The sequence below is a fragment of the Balaenoptera ricei genome, chromosome 16, assembly GCF_028023285.1.
Source record: "Balaenoptera ricei isolate mBalRic1 chromosome 16, mBalRic1.hap2, whole genome shotgun sequence".
Taxonomy (NCBI): domain Eukaryota; kingdom Metazoa; phylum Chordata; class Mammalia; order Artiodactyla; family Balaenopteridae; genus Balaenoptera; species Balaenoptera ricei.
In genome coordinates, this window is record NC_082654.1 from 31,523,020 (window position 1) to 31,544,714 (window position 21,695).

Sequence of the window (21,695 nt, forward strand, 5' to 3'; positions counted from 1 at the left end):
TTGCAGAAATACAAAAATCCATTCTAATATTCATATGGAATGTCAAGGGACTCCAAATAGCCAAAACAACTTTGAAAAAGAGAAAAAAGTTGGAGGTATCACACTTTCTAATTTTAAAACTTATTACAAAGCTACAGTAATCAAAACAATATGGTACTTCGGTTGTTTCCATATCTTGGCAATTGTAAATAATGTTGCAATGAACATGGGGTGCATATATCTTTTCCAATTAGTTTTTGTAATCTTTGGATAAATACCCAAAGTGGGATAGCTGGATCATATGGTAGTTCTGTTCTTAATTTTTTTGAGGAATCTCCACACTGTTTTCCATAGTGGCTATACCAATTTACATTCCCACCAACTGTGTATAAGGGTTCCCTTTTCTCCACATCAATGAATGGATAAAGAAGATGTGGTATATATATATAATGGAATATTATTCAGCCATAAAAAGATGAAATCTTGCCATTTGTGACAACATGGATAAAACTTGAGGGTATTAAGTTAAGTGAAATAAGTCAGATGGAGAAAGACAAATACCATGTGATTTTACTCATGTGTGGAAATATAACAAACAAAACCAAAAGAACAAAATAATGAACAAACCAAACCAAACACATAGATACTAAGAATGGTGGGGGGGAGATAAAGGGTATCAACTGTATGGTGATTTTTGGTGGTGAGCATGTTGTACTGTATATATAAGTAGAAATATAATATGCACACATAAAACTTATATAATGTTATAAACCAGTTATATCAATTAAAGATAAATTTAAAAAAACCAATGTGGTACTGACATAAACAGAGACACATAGAATAATGGAATAGAACAGAGAGTCCAGAAATAAACCCTCACATATATGGCCAAACGATTTTTGACAAGGGTGCCAAGACCATTCAACAGGGGAAAAGACCAATGGTGTTGGGAAAACTGGATAACCACATGTAAAAAGCATAAAGTTGGATCCTTACCTTATAACATATACAAAAATAAACTCAAAATGGATAAAGACCTAAAACTATAAAACCCTTTGAAGAAAACATAGTGGGAAAAGCTTCATAACATTGGATTTGGCAATGATTTTTTGGATATAACACCAAAAAAACAGGCAGCAAAAGTAAAAATAGATGAACTGGTTTACATCAAAATTTAAAAAACTTCTGTTTATCAAATGACATAATCAACAGAGTGAAAAGGCAACCTACAAACTGGGAGAAAATATTTGCAAATCATATATTTGATAGGGGCTGAATATTCACAAAGAACTCCTACAACTCAACAACAACAAAACTTGATTTAAAAATGGGGAAGGTACTTGACAGACATTTCTCCAAAGATGATAAACAAATAAACAACAAACACATGAAAAGATGCTCAACATCGCAAATTATTAGGGAATGCAAATTAAAACCATAATGAGATACCATCTTCCGTCCATTAAAATGGCTATGTAAAAATAAAAAATAAACAAAAAACAACAAATGTTGGCAAGGATGTGGATAAACTGAAATCCTTATGCACTGTTGGTGGGAATGTAAAATGGGGCAACTGATGTGGAAAAAGTTCGGTGGTCCCCCAAAAAACAGAACTACCATATGATCCAGCAATTCTACTTCTGGGTACTTATCCAAAGGAAACGAAAACACCAACTCAAAAAGATGTTCACTGCAGCATTAATTACAATAGCCAAGATATGGAAGTAACCTAAGTGTCTGTAGATGTATGAACGGCTAAAGAAAATGTGGTCGGTCCAACTATCTATACACACACACACACACACACACACACACACACACACACACTGGAATAACACTAAGCTTTTTATGGAAATCTTGCCATTTGTGACAACATGGATACACCTTGAGGGCGTTATACTAAATAAGTCAGACAAAGACAAATACTGTATGATATCACTTTTATGTGGAATCTAAAAACAAAACAAAACACCTGAACTCATAGAGAACAGACTGGTGGTGGTGGGAGGGCGCAAAATGGGTGAGGGTAGTCAAAAAGTACAAACTTCCAGTTGCAAAATCAGTAAGTTTTAGGGATGTAATGTGCAGCATGGTAATTGTAGTTGATGATACTGTATTACAGGGACTTCCCTGGTGGCACAGTGGTTAAGAATCCGCCTGCCAATGCAGGGGACACGGGTTCGAGCCCTGGTCTGGGAAGATCCTACATGCCGTGGAGCAACTAAGCCCATGTGCCACAACTACTGAGCCCGCGTGCCTAGAGCCCGTGCTCCGCAACAAGAGAAGCCACTGCCATGAGAAGCCCACGCACCGCAACGAAGAGAGTAGCCCCCGCTCACGGCAACTAGAGAAAGCCCACGTGCGGCAACAAAGACCCAGCACAGCCAAAAATAAATAAATAAAATAAATTTGTAAAAAAAAAAAAATTACTGTATTATATATTTGAAAGTTGCTAAGAGAATAAATCTTAAAGTTCTTATCACAAGAAAAAGAAACTATAACTATGTGTGGTGATGGATGTTAACTAGACTTACTGTGATGATCATTTTGCAACATACACAAATACTGACCATTATGTTGTACACCTGAAACTAGGAAGTTATATTTCAATTATACAATTAGAAAGAAAAGAATAATAACCAAAAAATGGTTTCAAAAATGTATTGCTGGGCAATGCAATCTTATTGATTTTCTTGAAACTATCTTTTTTTTGTTGCTGGTACAAGCAGAAAACTCCAAGTAGCAATTCAAGTGAGAGGAATAAAGTTACTATAGCCTATTCCCCCTTGTTATTTTTTTAAAACACTGCCTTCATAGTTGAGAGTTCCTCACTGTTCTTTGCCCTCAGTGTGAGCAAGTCAATTAGCCAGGATTCTTATACTTAGGCATTCTTGCCTCGCTGAATTCCTGCCAACTGTTAACACCTACAGTTACACTGACTATATTCTAATTTCAGTAAGAATCTCTCATCACCGTTCAGTAACTAATTTCTTGTTGGTTTTTGCCTTCTTCAACTGTTCTGTCCTTTTAATAACTAATTTCTTCCTCTCCTCCAGTTTCTTTTCTTTCAAGAGTATAAATATTATATGTGTTTCCCCCTCCTCCCCAAAACATCTTTACTTAAACCAACTGCCCATTCCTTCTATGGTCCTGTTTCCTTCATCACCCCTGACACTGACAACTTTTCAAACTAGTAGTCTATATCCGTTTCTTAACTCCCACACCACTTATTCATTAACCCTGTCAGACTTATAGTCTGGCTCCCACAACCAGTGTTCTTGAGAAGCTATTCTCTCAAAGCCCAGTGGAGTATCTTTGGGGGTACTTACTCAACCCATTTAGGGTCCATTTTGGGAAATGGCATAGAAGTCCATATTAGAGCAACAAACGTGACAATCCATCTCCCTACTTATCACCCAGGATGGGGCCAGGAAGTTGTCTGATTCAAGATGGGCAACCCATTTATTCTATGATTCTACCTTCCTTTCAATCTGATTCTTCTTCCTACTTTCTAAAATGAAGGTTTTCTTCAGTTCTCACTATTTTGCGCTTTACCTCTCACCGAAGACTTCACCTGCTCAAATAAACCAATCATTTATGTATTCAGGAACACTCCAAATATGTATTCAGCTCAGACCTCTTCTTTCAACTCAATTTCCACAACTCTGTCTCCTGGACACTTCCAACTAAATGCTTACTTTCATCGCAAACTGCTTCCAGCTAATAACCTCATTATCCTCACCATAAAAATTGGCCACTACACCTTTCCCCGTCTCACTTCTCAACCTCTGTTAATTCACCATGCTAAGTCAACCTGGCTTAGAAAGTCTAACATCAGTATCACTTCACTCTCCCTTATCTATACATTTATGTAATCATTAAGTTTCAGCAATTCTTTATTCTAGATTTTCTACATACATCCCTTCCTTATGCATCTGCACAGCCAAGACCCTAGTTCAGGCTTATTTTCTGGATGATTACAAGAACCTCTTCTAATTTTCTCTCCATTACATCCTAAAAATAACTATCAAATTAACTGTTCTAAAACACAGATCCTTTAAGGTTCACGTTGAATTCGATCTCCTTGATTAAGCAAATTCCAGTGTCATCTGTTGCACCTCTCAACTGCTACGTACTTGTATTTTCTTGTGTTATCTACTACCTTTTCAAATATTACATATGAGAATGAAGGAGGGAATTTTACTCTCAATATCAGAGCTCTGATTCTGGGCAAGCAGGATAGAGGATTTAAATCTCCCTAATTTAGATCTCCTTTAATTCCATTAGCCACCCATGGTCTCACCAACATTCCATAAGCAAGGAGGGATCCACTTTTTACTTCTTTGGTATACTTTCTGGTTTATCACAGAACCAGACATTCAATAAATCTGCCAAATGATCAGTATGATTAGTATATTGGTTAACTCTAACCACATAAAATTGGATACAGTTAATCTCCGATTAATGGTTTCTCCAAGTCTGTATGTTTGTTTTAGGGGGAAAAAGTCCACAGATCGGGAGTATATATTAAAAAAACACAAAACACACACACACACACAAACTCCCCCCGCCCCCAAAAAAACCTCTTTGATATTTAATCTTGGATGAGCACTGATTCACTGTGTCAAGTGGTTTTCCTGAATCTTTTAAAATAATCTATAAAAGGCCTCTGGAAACACAACAAGGTTAGGTCTTGCAATTTAGATTTGTACAATTAACTGAGCAAGTAGTTAATCATGTATTAATTTGTGGTATCCATTTAACTCCACCCTGTATCTATTTAAGTCTCACAAGTAAATAACCCTTAAACTTCTCATATTTGTTTCTTCTTTCTCAGTCTTAATAGACAGGCACTATATTGATACATTTTTCTTCCACAGTTCATTTTATATAATAGGTACTATGAATACTGAATACTTACTGAGTTGTGGTACTCTGGGACAAGATGACAGACAAGTCATTATCTAACAGCACTGAATATGCCCAAACTAATAATTCAACACAAATACATGCTGTAGAATACAATGAGAAAATAATAACTAGATTTAGTATCTGCTCTTACTATAAATTTCAATGTGCTAAAATAGAAATAAAAATTAAAATGTTAGGGCTTCCCTGGTGGCGCAGTGGTTGAGAATCTGCCTGCCAATGCAGGAGACACGGGTTCGAGCCCTGGTCTGGGAAGATCCCACATGCCGCGGAGCGACTAGGCCCGTGAGCCACAATTGCTGAGCCTGCGCGTCTGGAGTGTGTGCTCCGCAACAAGAGAGGCCGTGATAGTGAGAGGCCCGCGCACCGCGATGAAGAGTGGCCCCCACTTGCTGCAACTAGAGAAAGCCCTCGCACATAAACGAAGACCCAACACAGCCATAAATAAATAAATTAATTAAATTTAAAAAAAATTAAAATGTTAGAAGGATATATCTAAACTTCTAATTAGTGTATACTCACAAAACAGAGGAAACTATGAAATGTTCAGAGTAAACACATGACAGACTAATGAAATCTATCTAGTTACATGATTCCTGAGGGTAGATGGGCACTGAAAGAGATCTATAATGTGACTCTAGTCTTATCGCTGGTTACTTACAAAAATAAATGCTCTGCTGCACCCAGGATGTGCCCTTCCTGTGTCTGCCTATCCAGACCTATGTATTCTTCAAAAATGCAGCTCAAGTCCCAACTTCTTAAAACATTCTCCTAATATGCTAGTCAAATACTGAACTTACTAACAGTCTTATAATAAACTTAAGAGCATAAACATTTTATATTTTTGTACAACATCCCATCTTACATTATCCTTAGTTACTAAAACATCCATGCTCTTTACTCTATACTTGCTATCTCTACTCTATCCATGTACAAGAACAGCCATTACTATAGACTGATTCATTGCTTAGAATTAGTCCATTTTTAGGGATATGAAATAGTGAAAGTAATTTTTAATTCTTCCCATCTCTCCAATACTCTCTCACTACTATTGGATCAGCTGTTCATACTATCAACACGATCCTACAATTAATAAAAGCCTCACAAGATGGTTTCTAATAGATACAGAAAGAAATACAGATGTATATATACATATATTTAAGTAAACATACATATTTCCTAGCTCAGACAACTGACAAGGCCTAGAAAGCAGTGATGTTCTAGTACCAATGAGTATACCTAGTACCTTGGTTTCTTATACAATTTTCCAAATAAAAGAAACTAGGATTCCTTGGAGAAATCCAGGGTTGGGGAAGGGAAAGCAAAGATACGTGTGGAACATATTTTGGTGCCAAAAAGTAAAGAAATGATAGAAACATGTTTAAAAAAAAAAAAAGATGAAGAGCCAACCTGAATGGGCTTCTCAATGGCCAAATCCAGAACAATTCAAACTACAAAATAAACAATGATTGTAATAAATTATAACCAAAAGAACAAAATAAGAATATGTAAGTCCATATTGATAGGTAAACAAACAAAAACATAAATAGAGAAGGGAAACCTCTTCCTTACAGTAGGTTTCCAGCTAACAGAGGTTGAAGAAATAATACAAATAGAAAATCATCATCCGGTAAACACCATAGTAGTAATTTTTTCAGGCAAGGTTCATCAATTGATGCTAAAATTAATGTATGATAAGAAACTAGTATGATGAGAAAAAGATATTCACAAAATCTCAAAGCACGTCTCCACAATTTCCACAAAAGGGAAAAAAACAGAAACCTTACAGTAGAGAAAACTGGCAGACACCATCTTAACCAAGTGATCAAAGTAAACATCACCATGTGTTTCCCAATATGGTGCACTAAGGATGACACAACATCAATTCTGTACAGTTCTTGCCAAAAATGCGTAACCTGAATTCAATCACGAGGAATCATCAGAAAAACTTAAATTGAGGGGCATTCTACAAATCAATTTGCCAGCATTCTTCAAAACTGTCAATGTTATGAAAGGCAAAGAAAAACTGAGAACTATTCCAGACTAAAGGAGACTAAGGAGACATGACAACTAAATACAAAGTGTGATCCTAGATTGGCTCCTGGACCAGAAAAATGACATTACTGGGGTAACTGGTGAATTCTGAAAGGCTTGCAGATTATACTATTGTATCAATGTTAATTTCGTGATTTTTATAACTGTACTGTGGTTACATAAGATGTTAACATTTGAGAAACCTGGGTAAAGGGTATAGAGGAATTCTTTTTATTATTTTTGCAACTGTTTTATATGTCTAAAATAATTTTAAAAAGAAGCTAAGAAAAAGTAAAAAGCCTCATGAGTGAATAATACACAGAGAACTTTGTATATATGCTTGGCACATGTAAGCACTCACAACAGTTAGCTATTAATATTATAATTCTCCAACTTTATTAAGCATGCTGACTTCTTAGTTCCTCATTTAGTAAATACTTTAGAATGTCTACTACATGCCCAACAAACAGGAAAGGAAGGAAAGAAAGAAAAAGCCAAGCAAGGCAGGCAGGCAGGTAGGCAGTGACGCCTAGCACATCTGAGACTGGCTATTTCAAATATACTCATGCCCATTTACACTCTTACTCTCTCTCCCCCTTTCAAACTGAGTAATCCCAAATGCTTCTTAATTCTTACTCGACCATTTTGTTATCAAAATGCATGTATTCTAAAAACATGGATCAAATCCCAGCTATGTGACTTTGCCCATAACTTAGTCTTTGCGACCCTTCCCATATCTTTATTTGTAAAACTGGGATGTCTTTAACCAACTTTATAGCATTGTTGTGAGACTAAATGGAAACAAAAGTAAATGACACATAGTATATGCTCAAAAAAAATGTTAGTTGTCTTTCCCTTACAAATTATATTTTCTAACTGCTGAAGTGTAGATGAATAATTGTTTTACTAATTTCTAGCTGAATATTTGTTATATTTTCTGAAGAGGCAACTTCATTTTTCATCTAGATATTTTAAAAAGTAAATATAAATAATGTATTTACTTTATCCATTCTAACAGTCAGTATCCAATGAAAATCCAACTAAAAAATATGCATAACCTCCATCTCATTCCCAAATATCAGACCAGTATTTCTAACAGCTTTTCCAAACATTATCTAGACACCTCGCCATGCCAACCCCAACTTAAGATTCTAATATTGTGCTCTATGCTGCCACCTCTTGGCTGTTACCATTCTCTCCACATATTTCTTCTATTTTTGGAATCTTAAGTCAGCCAAGCCTCAACCCAATGGATACATTTAATTTCCAGATTCTAGTGCTTCTCAGATAAGATGCTCCAAATGCCTGCAAAGAGTTTCAACAAAATCACTTTAAATCTAACACAACTAAAGCTATACATTTGACAAGTTATATATTCTAGGCTCTCTCTTCCTATTTTCCATAGACATTATGGCTGTCTCTGAAAAAAATAAATGCCCAAGACAGATAGTGAAATGCCTAATGGAGAAAACCAGCTTTCCCAGATCTAGCTTGGTTTTCAAACGGAAATATTCTTCCTAATTAGAATACTAACTAAAAATTATAGAACTACGAACAGTAAGAACAGCTGCTACATGGTTAAATGCTACATGGTTCCATGCGTTGCTATTTCTGTTTTCTTCTAAAAATATTCATGCAATATTTTATCCTCATATAGCAATGGAAAACTCAATCATATTACAAAACTATACTCTACTCAATTATTGAACATAGAAAGGCTTTCCTCCCAAACCAATTCTGAAAGAAAGGTAATTAATCACTGGCTCCTTCTATGCTACCAAAATGCCTATTAAATAACTTCAATAGACAGTCACAACACGTATGCGTGTGCACGCACACACACACAGTTTAAAATGATGAACTTTAACTTCATTGGTAGCTGCTTAATTTTCTGGCCTTTTTCAAACCACAGTAAATTTCAAAACACTTTACTCATTAATTCAATAAAAACAGAACATCCTGGATAATCACAGCAAACACTTTTTCATGTACTTAAGCAAGAAAAAGATACCACAAAAGAAGAACGTTAAGAAGCTCTTAAACTGGCTTTGATTTTAAAGCTACTTTCCAACAATGGTAAATAATGGTAAAGTGGCCAAATGCAGGGGTACGAAGAAGCATGTCATGTTTCATGGTCTTCAGAGGTTGACAGTGTAGTCAGGAACACAAGATTCAAACACAGAAAAGGATAAACAACAAAAGGCAGAATATTACTTGACAAATAATTGGTATAATATTTACTACAACAGTGTGAAGGGTGGAAACAGCAATAAGAGCAGAGGTGTACCATTAATAAGAAAGGGGAGTCAAGGTAAGAGTAAGAGCAAGGGGAACTTCAAGCTATAAAGAACAACGGGTATGCAATGTTGTAGTTCAAATGGTAAAAGCATGTTGTTTAATACAAATGATCAGACCAGTTTTGCATGGAAGACTAGTGGGGTAGCATTAGAAAGAGAAGTGGACTGACCTGTGGAGGGTACTGAGGCACTGAGCATTAGGCTAATGAATCCCAAAGATAATTGTAAAGTCACTGGAGACTGAGTGCAGGGTAACATTTCCACACCATCTGAGGGGTGAGGGTCACGGGGAGGTAGGGAGGAGAGGGGTTTAACCATGTAGCAGTGTTTAACACACTGAAGAAAACTAAAAGAGACCAATCATGTTATTTCAGTAGTCCAGAAATAATGCTAATGGTCTGAACTATGGTGACGACTGTAGAAAGAAAAAGAATGGAAGAACTGATAGAACCTGGTCAATGATTTGAAGTTAGAAGTGTACCGGGGAGAGGAAGGAATTAAAAATGTTTCCAAAGCTTTAAAGCAGGGAACAGAAATACCAAAAAAAGAAACATAAGACAGTAAACCATTATTAATAAATGTTTCCAACAATTGAAATGTTTCTAAACCGGAATTCTTTTTACGTTTAACACAAAGCAATAAAACAACAGAAATGCAAAGGTACAGCCAATTTTTACAACTGAACACAAACAGCATCCATGCTCATATATTATGAAGAAACATACTAAAGCATAAACCACAGTTCATCATAAATCTACATGAATTAGTAACTACTTGATCCAGATCCATGTTACTGTCCGAATGACTCCCATTACGGGAATTACCCGTTAAATACATTTCGTATTTAAAATAAACACAACAGTTTGAGACCTAGTTCATTATTCTGCCTAGTGAACTAAATAAATAGACCAACGCATGTTGGGATACAGATTTCTCAATAGGCTAATCAACAGACTAGAAACAGTCTAAATTGCAAAACTGAGTTACTATCAAAACTTTTATGAATAAATATGGAATCAGTACTCCTACAAATCCTCCAACAAAGTAACCAAATTTTGGAAAAATAAAAACTATAAAATACCACACTAGACAAGTTTCACAAGTTTTTGGTTACCTTTACTTTATCTCTTCTCAAGCAACAGAACAGACAATTTTCATCAAAAGTCCAATCAGAAATGCTTTCAGGCTCACAGTCTGCAAAAATAGTAGGAATAACAAATTAACAGTTACAAGAGAGGATTTTTCAGGAAACAAATGAGAACTAATTTCAAAAATATTATTTATTTTAACAACAAAAACACCCCTAAGTAGTAGACAGATTCCTTATTTGCAATAATTGCTCACTAGTTAATACACCTTATTCATACATATATCTGCATTATCAACCACACACAAAAAGATGCTTAGATGGATATAGCTTTAACCCACATAAAACTGTGAATAAAAAGGAGAAGGAGACTGGGGCTTAAATCACCAAGGTATCATTTATGTCACCAGGAAGAATTTGAAATGCCAAAAAAATTTTTGAATACCTTTAAATAAACTGAGATCTTTTAATAATGCAGGTCCAAACAGCCCTTCAAGAATACTTTCAAACCCTAAAAGGATGAAAAAAAATCCATTATTACAATAATATTCCCTACAGTAAATTTAACCTTGTTGCATGAAAAAACAATGGTGTTTTCTTCCAATTCTCAAGGACCTCCAGATTATTACTCATGGGATGCTGAGGAGAGTATATGACCAATCTAAAAGGAGCATTTGCATTTTTGTCAGTGATTAACACTCAATACAAATTCAGAGCCCATTCCAAGACAATACAAAACAACAGTAGAAATAACCAATGAAGGAATGGAAATTCATGAGATCTCTTACTATCTTACAAAATTCCAAATACCTCTTTACATAAACTTTCAAACTTCATTTTAAAAAGCACCTTCCCCAATGAAAGAGTCAAACTGCTTCAAAATTTCCACAATGTTCTGGGTTAATCTAAATGGCATGTTTCTGAATATGAACTGAGATAACAGATTCTTCAATCTAACAGTATTTTTTTAAAAATTAATTAATTAATTAATTTATTTTTGGCTGTGCTGGGTCTTCGTGTCTGCGCGAGGGCTTTCTCCAGTTGCGGCAAGCGGGGGCCACTCCTCATCGCGGTGCGCGGGCCTCTCACTATCGCGGCCTCTCTTGTTGCGGAGCACAGGCTCCAGACGCGCAGGCTCAGTAGTTGTGGCACACGGGCCCAGTTGCTCCGCAGCATGTGGGATCTTCCCAGACCAGGGCTCGAACCCGCGTCCCCTGCGTTAGCAGGCAGATTCTTAACCACTGCGCCACCAGGGAAGCCTAACAGTATTTTTTAAGAAGGAAAATCCTAACTGAAAACAACATGTGTATCACATGCACACAGAAAAAGCCCATTTTAATATTATAAAAGAAAAAGACTTCTGTAATTAGTTCACATTGCCACAGTAACTACTCACTGGTTCCTTTATGAAGCTAGAACCCACTAATTACACATACAAAAAGAAAGAGAGAGAGAGAAAGAGAATTCAAATATACCTATACATAGATGTTTAAACTATTACCACTCTCAATCAGTACAAAGTAGAAAATGAGGGGACTTTCCTGGTGGTCCAGTGGTTAAGAATCCGCCTTCCAATGCAAGGGACACAGGTTCGATCCCTGGTCACGGAAATAAGATCCCACATGCCACAGGGCAATTAAGCCCACGTGCCGTAACTACTGAGCCTGTGCGCTCTACAGCCTGTGCGCCACAACTAGAGAGCCCACGTGCCACAACTACTGACCCATGCACAACTAGAGAGCCTGAGTGCTGCAACTACTGAGCCTGCGTGCCACAACTAGGGAGAAGCCCGCGCGCTGCAACAGAAGATCCTGCGAGCCACAACTAACACCCGACACAGCCAAATAAATTTTAAAAAATATTAAAAAAAATTCCTTTAGAAAGTTCTAAAAAAAAAGTAGAAAATGAAAACAAACAAAAAAAAACCTTTTCTAATTTATTATCTCAAATGTTGCTGATTAACTCAATGAAAAACAATGTAAAAATATCTTTGCCATCTTGCTGTTTTCTATGGGTTATTAAGAGTAAGGAGGAAAATGCAAAAGAGAATCAAATTGTACCTTTATACAACATAACAAATAATTCATTAGTGCAGCAGTTCCCAAATTATGTATCATGGACCTCATTAGGAGCTCAAATAATTACAAGAGGTCCATGAATCCATGTTCTTTAAGCATGACCTTTAGAAAGAATAGGCCTTGTACATTCAGCGTACATACAACTTTTCAAATGCACACAAATATTATTGCAATTAAGAAAATATATAAAGTGTTACTGAATTCCTAGTAGTTTGGGGCACTATGTATTTTGTCACATAATCTATTATCACCTAAGGGTTTATAATTTTTTTTAATTGTTAAAAAAAGTACTCTTATGTTCAAAAGTGAGGGAACCACTAATGTAAATACTATAGCCAGGTGGATACATGAGGTCCACAAACAGGGACGTTTCCTAACCACAAATACAATCACCATAAAGGGTTTGGAAAGTAAGGGAGTAGAAAAGTTGGTCCCTAGAAACAGTATTTTATCTGGTTGTAAGAGTAACATTGTAATGTAAGGGATTTCTTTGTCCTTAATATTAAGCCATCATTTTCAATAAGGTAATCCCTAGAGTTTGTAGTATCTGCACTGTAGTTAAACTATTTTCATGATTTCTAGATTCTAGATTTTTCATTTATTATTAAGGATTAATTGTTTTTCAACTCTCCTTCGTTCTTCCCATCAAAATGATTCCAAGGACATCAGCAAAACCAACCTACCCATTCAAGCAAATGGGAGGTATCTACCCTGTTTATTATTTGCCTACTATAATTAAAACACTGTCCACTAAATTACTATGTCCTCTCTTCCCTACACTAGGGAGGAGAGAAAGTGTTGGGCTAAGGGTTTTGAGGGTGGGGAGGTGGTGATGAGGGAATGAGAAAGAATTGCTAGATACTGCCTATCTTGGGCCTGCAAACTAGATATTTTCAACACTAACTTAAAAAAAAAAAAAATCCTGCAGCTGCCTCTAAAGCCCTCTTATCCCCAAAATGGATTTCTGACTTCACAAATATTAATGAAAGCACTTCAATATCTGGCAAGTACCAAGTACACACTGCAAATAACTAAAGGGGATTACAGGTGGCCCTTACTCTGAAGAGCAAATCTAATAGGCTTTCACCTGGGTTTATATGAAATTATAACAAATTCCAAATGTGGATGCTTAGCCATAAATTCTTGAAAGGGAAAAATGTAAATACAGCAAAAAATACTAAGAAAGAAAAAAAGCAAATAAAAGCCTTGGGAGATAAAACTTTAAAAATTACAAAAGATAACAGAATTGGAAAGAATAATAGAATAAGAACTTCATCAATAACACACAAACACTAACAAAAACTGAATCGTATTATCAAAGAGCAGTGAAAGGGACAGACCAAAAAGAATCAAACAAGAAAAAAAATCTGGTCATAAATGCAAAGATTTAACCACAACTAATTTTGATCAAAACAGTAACTGTAAACAAGTCACTTCTCTTTTGCTCACGTCTGCAGCAATACATTAAACTGTACAAATACTGATCAGACATTGTTAAGTCATATTTTGCTTCCCCCTGTTAACTGAATTTAATGCCACTCAGTTTTATTAATACTAAAATACTGAATTTAGCAGTTGCATAGCAACAAGGAATGTCTCACGTGCTATGCTTGACATTAACAAAAGGCAAACAAGAAAAGAACAAATGTATTCAAAATTTATACCACGATCTCACAAAAAAGCCATGAAGATTAATAAACAAAATGCCATGGAAAATTAAATAAATAATGAAAAAGACAGCTATGTCCTTATGTTCAATCACCAAGGCTTAAAAAGCACCTATATGTAATATATTATTACATGTAAAGAAATATTAATAATTTTATTGAGCATGACTACTGGCCAAAGAATTCCTATCCAACATTGCAACTGGAATCAAAGCTGGTCCTCCAATCCCTTTCTCGCTGCAACCTGAAGACAATCACTGTGTCTTCAGACAGTATTCCTGAACACTACTTTAACAATGTGACCATCTGTTCAGAAAAACCCCACTTTGTTTAAAAAACAAATCCCAAATTCCTAAGTCCAGCAATCAAAACTATTTATAATTTGACCCTAACCTACCACTGACAGTCTTATTTCTCAGAACTTTCCTGCTCATTCTCACAGCTCCAGCCAGGTTGGTATTCTAATCTATTCAGTCATCTATTATTTCTACCTCCTAATATTTCTCAAGCCTTTTCATTTCACCTCTGCCCAAATAAATTACTTCCTTCAAAGCACTCTTCAGTTTGTTCAACAAATAGATATTCACTTATCCAACATATATTAACTGAAAGCCTACCACCTATCAGGGACAGTGGCGGGCACTGAGTAGGCAGGCAATGATGAACAGATATGGTGTCTGCCCTCATGGAGCCTGAGTTTCCAGTTTTCTCGTTCTCAGAATTCACACATCACTCCCCCCCACTTTTAAATAAATGTCAACTGCCTTATGTTTTCTCTTTTCTGTCACATGTAAAGCCCTATGTAAGTATTCTGTAATACAAAATTTGTCACAGGCTAGCTAAACACTGTTTTTGTTTTTCCTTCTATATGTTTATGTCTTATCTCCTCAAGGAGATTTAATGCTTCAAGAAGGCTAGGAAGGGAGGTCTTTCCTGTTTCCCACAAGGTTCCTCTTATACTAGGGCTCTATGTGCCTGGTTTTTAGCTTCTGCTTTGAATAACCTAGCTCTCAAAAACAAAAGACAGAAGATTAAAATTACTCATACATTACCCTCTTCAATCTAAATCATAATCTCTACTCTATTTCTAACCAAAATGGGGAAAGCAGATTATGAAAAGTAACAAGATAGGGACATATCAAATATATAGCCAACTAATAAACAACAGCCTGTACTTTTGAAATAAAGCAAAATATTATGAATGGAATGAAAATATGGTTCATGACTCTTGGGAACGTCTCCTCTGAGATAACAGTACAGAGATGATCAGTCTGAGAGATAAAGAGGGGCTGAAGGAAAACTAGGAGCATATCAGAAAATCAGTAATTTTCACATCAAGGTCCCTTGGATATCTTGCAAAACTTGGTGCCCGGTATAAAAGAGCTCAATCTTCAATAGAGTGTTATTATTTTATAAAATATCAGTTCAAAGGTATGTGCTGGTAACGATCATCAACTAATAGCTTAATAAACAAAGAGGAGACTGATAGTATCTGGAGTTCTTTGCTTAAAACTCAGGGTTTTAAACTTGCAAATACCACACTCAACTTCGTTACAAGTGAGTGCCAAAATGAATTATTAAAAAGCACCAGGGGGCTTCCCTGGTGGCGCAGTGGTTGAGAATCTGCCTGCTAATGCAGGGGACACGGGTTCGAGCCCTGGTCTGGGAAGATCCCACGTGCCGCGGAGCAACTGGGCCCGTGAGCCACAATTACTGAGCCTGCGCGTCTGGAGCCTGTGCTCCGCAACGAGCGGCCGCGATGGTGAGAGGCCCGCGCACCGCGATGAAGAGTGGCCCCCGCTTGCCACAACTGGGGAAAGCCCTCGCACAGAAACGAAGACCCAACACAGCCATAAATAAATAAAAATAAATAAATTAAAAAAAAAAAAAGCACCAGATTATACAATCTTTCACATGCAATCCAAAGGAATATAAGGTAATTAATCCCTTTTTACTGATGTTCCAGCTATTGCAGTGTGTCATACAACCAAATAAGTCTGGATGAACTTCTACAGGTAATGAGCAAAAACCAGGCTCCTCTTCTCATTACTTTACACAATCCACACCTGCTGGACAGCTACACTCATTAAGAGTTCTTCCTCTCTCCCTGAGCATCTGCTTCCGGCCCATGCTCTGTGAGGAACCCATTTGCTGGCTTACTTATCACCCTGAGAATTACCCAGCACAAGAACTGATGAAAAAGAATGGGCATCATCAGAAAATCTACAAACAACAAATGCTGGAGAGGGTGTGGAGAAAAGGGAACCCTCTTGCACTGTTGGTGGGAATGTAAATTGATACAGCCACTATGGAGAACAGTATGGAGGTTCCTTAAAAAACTAAAAATAGAATTACCATATGACCCAGCAATCCCACTACTGGGCATATACCCAGAGAAAACCATAATTCAAAAAGCCACATGCACCCCAATGTTCACTGCAGCACTATTTACAATAGCCAGGTCATGGAAGCAACCTAAATGCCCATCGACAGATGAATGGATAAAGAAGATGTGGTACATATATACAATGGAATATTACTCAGCCATAAAAAGGATGAAATTGGATCATCTGTAGAGACGTGGATGGACCTAGAGACTATCATACAGAATGAAGTCAGAAAGAGAAAAACAAGTATTGTATATTAACGCATACATGTGGAATCTAGAAAAATGGTACAGATGAACTGGTGTGCAAGGCAGAAGTAGAGACACAGATGTAGAGAACAAACGTATGGACACCAAGGGGGGAAAGCAGGGTTGGGGGGGTGGTGGGATGAATTGGGAGATTGGGATTGACCTATATACACTAATATGTCTAAAACAGATAACTAATAAGAACCTGCTGTATAAAAAAATAAAATAAAATTCAAAAAAGAAAAAAAAAAACTGATGAAAAACTTGACCAGACATACTGAAGACAAACAATACTCCAGTCATACTAACAGCCCAAACTGAAACAGAATTAATGAAGAAAAACATCAGAGATTGAAGAAAAATTATAAATAGTATTTCTATTGAAACCAGGGAAGAACAGCATTTAAAACAAAAAGCAAGCTGCTCTGGAAAAGGAGTGGAGAATATGTGCTTGGGGAGGGGAAAAAAGAAAAACGAAACTGCCAAAAAACCAAATGGAGGTATTAAGTAGAAAAATATACATCAAATTAGTGATTTAAAAAGCCAATTTAAGAAATGTCCTCACAATGCATAGTAAATCTGCAGACACAGAAATCATGAGAAAAAGATTAGAGATGAGGAGGAGGCCAGGACATTCAATATCTGTGAAATAGGATTTCCAGAACAAGAAAGAGCAAAGAATATAAATTTTTAAAAATTAAATTTAAGAAATGGGGGTAGGGTGAGGGGGAAGAAGGAGAAGGAAAAGAAAACTTCCTAATGTTGAATACTGTCTTGAGTCTTCATATTTAATGTGCTCTGAGAAGTACTGGGGCAGAATACGCAGGGGAAAACAAAGCATATATACATGTAAAAACTCTCCTGGCAGAATATCTGAATTTCAAAAATAAAAGATTAAAAGCTCCAAATAAGGAGAAAATTTTACTTAATTTTACATAAAATAAGAAGAAAGGGATTTAGAATGACAGGCATTTCATCAGTAAAAGTAAATGCTAAAAGCCAATGGAAGTATGCTCACAAAATTCTGAGGGTAAAAAAACCTCACTTTTTTTAGCCAATCTATTTTTCACAGATATGAGTAAAATAAAGAAATTACTGGATATGCTATGATTTGGAAAATAGGACAGCCATTTACTCTGGGTACTAGCAACAGTCACTTAAAGTAGTTGAGCTAAAAAAAAAAAAAATTCAGAACAAAGACCTAAAAATGGAAAACACTGTTTATATAAAAAATAATGGTAAGCAATATACCAGTAAAACTAACAGTTAAGTATAAACAGTTGTTACTAATATGGGGGGGGGGGATTCAGTTTAATATAACATATAAGAAAGGATTCTTTAAATAGATAAACAATATAATTTTTTAAATTAATGATTTAGGAATAACATCCCAAACTATTACAACACAATCTTGGGTGAAAAAGTAAGAGTAAAATATGCTTAAGTAAAGTATGTAAGATCAAGTGTGCATGTGGGATGAGGGAACAACTTATAACAGTCATTACTCTTTGATGTTGATAAGAAAATGTAGCTTTAAATTTGCTTAAAACGTATGGATAAAGCTGAAGAATTTCCAATCATCAGAGGAAATAGAGAACAACCAAAAAAGATCAACTATAAAAGTAAATAAAATTAAAAACTAAACAAAAAGCGAGCATGCTAAACAAGAAACACAAAAAATAATTTCAGGAATAGTATCAACCGTGTACATGTTACAATAAATGTTACTCAACTGAATTAACTACGTAAAAGAGAAAAAAGTGTCAGGTAGGGCACAGCAATATGCAGTTCATAACAGACTCAAAGTGACATAGATATGTTGAAACTAAAGAGGGAGGCATAGATATGAGAAAAATGTAAAAAAAAGAGGAAAAAAAAAGAAAGCAATAAAGGTGGCAGTAACAATCAGAAAAAGAATTATTCAAGGATAAAAGCGTAAAACATAGATAACTAATAAGAACCTGCTGTATAGCAGAGGGAACTCTACTCAATACTCTGTAATGGCGTATATGGGAAAAGAGTCTTTAAAAAAAAAAAAAAGAAAGAGTGGATACATGGAAATGTATAACTGTTTCACTTTGCTCTACACCTGAAACTAACACAACATTGTAAAGCCACTATACTCCAATAAAATTTTTTTTAAAAAGCATAAAACAAAAAAGTGAAGAATTTTTCAATTACTAAAGGGCTAATTTATTTTATGAGTGAAACTGACCTATAATTTTTTTTTTCTTATGTATGTTTGGGTTTGGCAACTGTACTCCTCGAAAGAGTTGAGATATATTTCCTTTTTTCCTACTTTCTGAAAGAGGTGACAGAAAATTGGGAAGCTTTCTTCCTTAAAAGTTGGGAAGAACTCAAATCTAAAGCATTCTGGGCTTATTCTCTTTGATAGGAGAGTTTTAACTATTAAATTTATTTAATAGAAATAGAACAATTCAAGCTTTTTATTTCTTCTTGCATCAGTTTTTGGTAAGTTATATTTTTCTTTAATTTCAAAATTATTGGCATATGGTTGATAGTATTTTCCCTTATCTTTTTAAAAGTTGTGGTAAAATGTACATAATATAAAATTTTAATCATTTTTAAGTTTACCATTACATATATTTACACTGTTTGCACCATCACCCATCTCCAGTACTTTTTTCATCTTGCAAAACTGCAACTCTATACCCATTAAATAGTAACTCCCTATTTCCTCCTACTCCCAGTCCTGCCAACCGCCATTCTACTTTCTGTCTATACAAATGTGACTATTGCACACCTCTTAAGTGGAATAACAGAGTATGTATTTGTCATTTAGTGACTGGCTTACTTCATTTAGCATAATATCGTCACGGTTCATCCATCCTGCAGCATGTGACAGGACTTCTGTCCCTTTTAAGGCTGAATAACATTCCACTGATGCATAGATCATATTTTGTTTATCCATTCATACATCGATGGACACAAGTTGCTTCTACCTTTTGGCTAGTATAAAATAACACTGCTATAAATCCCTTATCTTTTAAATCTCCTCTTCATCTGTAGTCTTCATTTTCATAATATTATTTATTTATGTCTTTTATTCCTTGACCAATCTTACCAGGCTTGTTTTCTTAGTTCCCCCTCCCAATTCATTTTTGACTTTTCTTGATCTTCTCTAATATATCTTTGTTTTCTGGTTCATTAATTTTCACTAAGTTTCATTATCTCTCTATTTTCTTTGGGTTTATTCTGCTGTTCTTTTTCTAACTTATGACAGAAGCGTAGTTCACTTATTTTCAAGTTTTCCTTTTTTTTCTTTTAAACAAAGTATAGGAGTGATTTAAGAGAATTAAACCTTAATTATTTTGTATTAAAAAGTAATCTAGGATAAATAAAATGTATATCCATATAATGAGAATATTATTACAATAAGGATGAATGAACTTCAAAACATTATGCTAAGTGAAGAAGGCCAGAAATAAAAGATTACATACTATATGTTTCTGTTTATATGAAATGTCCAGAAAATACAAATCTATAGCGATAGAAAGTAGTGTTTTCCTAGGGCTGGGAGTGAAAATGGGAATGACTGCAAATGGACACCACATTTCTTTTCAAAGTGATGGATTTATTCTAACAGATTTTGGTGATGGTTGCACAACTTGGTAAATATAATAAAAATCAGTGAATTGTATACTTAAAATGGGTGAATTGTAAGGTGTATAAATTATATGTTAATAAAGCTGTTAACAAAATAAGTATGCGTCTTTGGTAAATATTTATAATGCTTTAAGAAAACTTGGCCTGTTAAAGAGCCAGCCTTGGAATTTTAATCTGAAATGTAGAACTGAATAGCTGATTTACACCTGGTTGCTGAAATCTTACTAAGTTTATATACTGTATTAGAATTCTTACACAACTTAAGAATAATCACATTTATAAGTTTAAATTACATTTACAAGATTTTTTCAAAGTATCTAAGAAGGTTTTGTTAAATCAATATTTAAGAAGAAAATATCTATAGTTTTAGATTAAAATGTTTTAAGAGTTAACTAAAATATTTATCAGAAGTGTAAGTTTGGAGTAAGATCTATATTTTAGTAGAATGAGGTTTTAAATTTATAAATTTAAATAAACTGAACATTAAATTAGAAATTGAAGTAACTATGCATTATCTTTTCTATATACAAAGTCACCCTAAATCTCACACTTAATAACAAGAACGAATCAAGTGTTTTGTACAGAGCTCAGCAGTGTGGGGACATAGGGGAAATGTTTAAAATATATGCTCTGCCGTTAAGATTTACACACATTTATGCTACCACACATATACTGACAACTCTCCAATCTCTTATCTCTTGCTCCAGACGTTATTTCTAATTGCCTGCTTCATATCATCACCAAGATATCCCAAATACCTCCAAAAATCCAAATCAAAATCATTCTACCCCTTTTCCCTCATCTCAACCAGTGATGATCCCTGTATTCCTTACCAGGAAAATGGCATCACTAACCCCTTCCCCCAAGACATTCAGATTACAAATCTCACTCAGTCATGATTCCATTCTTTCCCTACATCAGTCAGTCCTATTCATTTTAATTACGAAAGATCCATCCAAATCTATTCTCTTTTATCCACCCCTAAATTCAGGCCTTCACCATTTCTTACCTTAATAATTATAGTACATGTCACTCATGTTGGTAATAATAGATAATAATTGAGCCCTTAGCTGGTATCAAGGAAGCACTGTATCAGGTACAGTGGGTATGACCATTATGATAAAATCTTCAGGGGAACAGGTATTATTACTACCTAATACATTTAAGAAAATAGAAGACTAAAGCAGCTATTTTTTTCATACAACTACGAAGACGCAGAGCCTAGGTTTAAAACCAGGCTGGTGATTCTAAAGCCCAGGCTTTTCACTTTTTCACACGACTTGCTAATAACATCTCAACTTTTCATTCATCTGACTATTTAAAACATCCCCTATACCATCAAATCCACCAGAATCCATCTTT

The 21,695-nt window shown here is 35.3% G+C and overlaps 1 protein-coding gene across 6 annotated transcripts in view; it reads right to left on the reverse strand.

Moving 5' to 3' along the window:
- Positions 1-21,695, reverse strand: part of LCOR (ligand dependent nuclear receptor corepressor) — a 125,937-nt gene that overhangs the window by 52,852 nt on the left and 51,390 nt on the right. For 5 of the 6 annotated variants that reach the window (XM_059899319.1, XM_059899320.1, XM_059899317.1 and 2 more), the window contains exons 3-4: positions 10,772-10,837; positions 10,354-10,433 (exon numbers count right to left, since the gene is read on the reverse strand). Coding sequence is in view for 3 of the 6 variants with exons in the window: in XM_059899317.1 (XP_059755300.1) it covers positions 10,354-10,433; positions 10,772-10,837 (146 nt within the window). In the remaining 3 variants the exon portion in view is untranslated. Of the gene's footprint in view, positions 1-10,353; positions 10,436-10,771; positions 10,838-21,695 lie in introns of those variants that run through there. The other variant, XM_059899318.1, reaches the window with a different exon arrangement.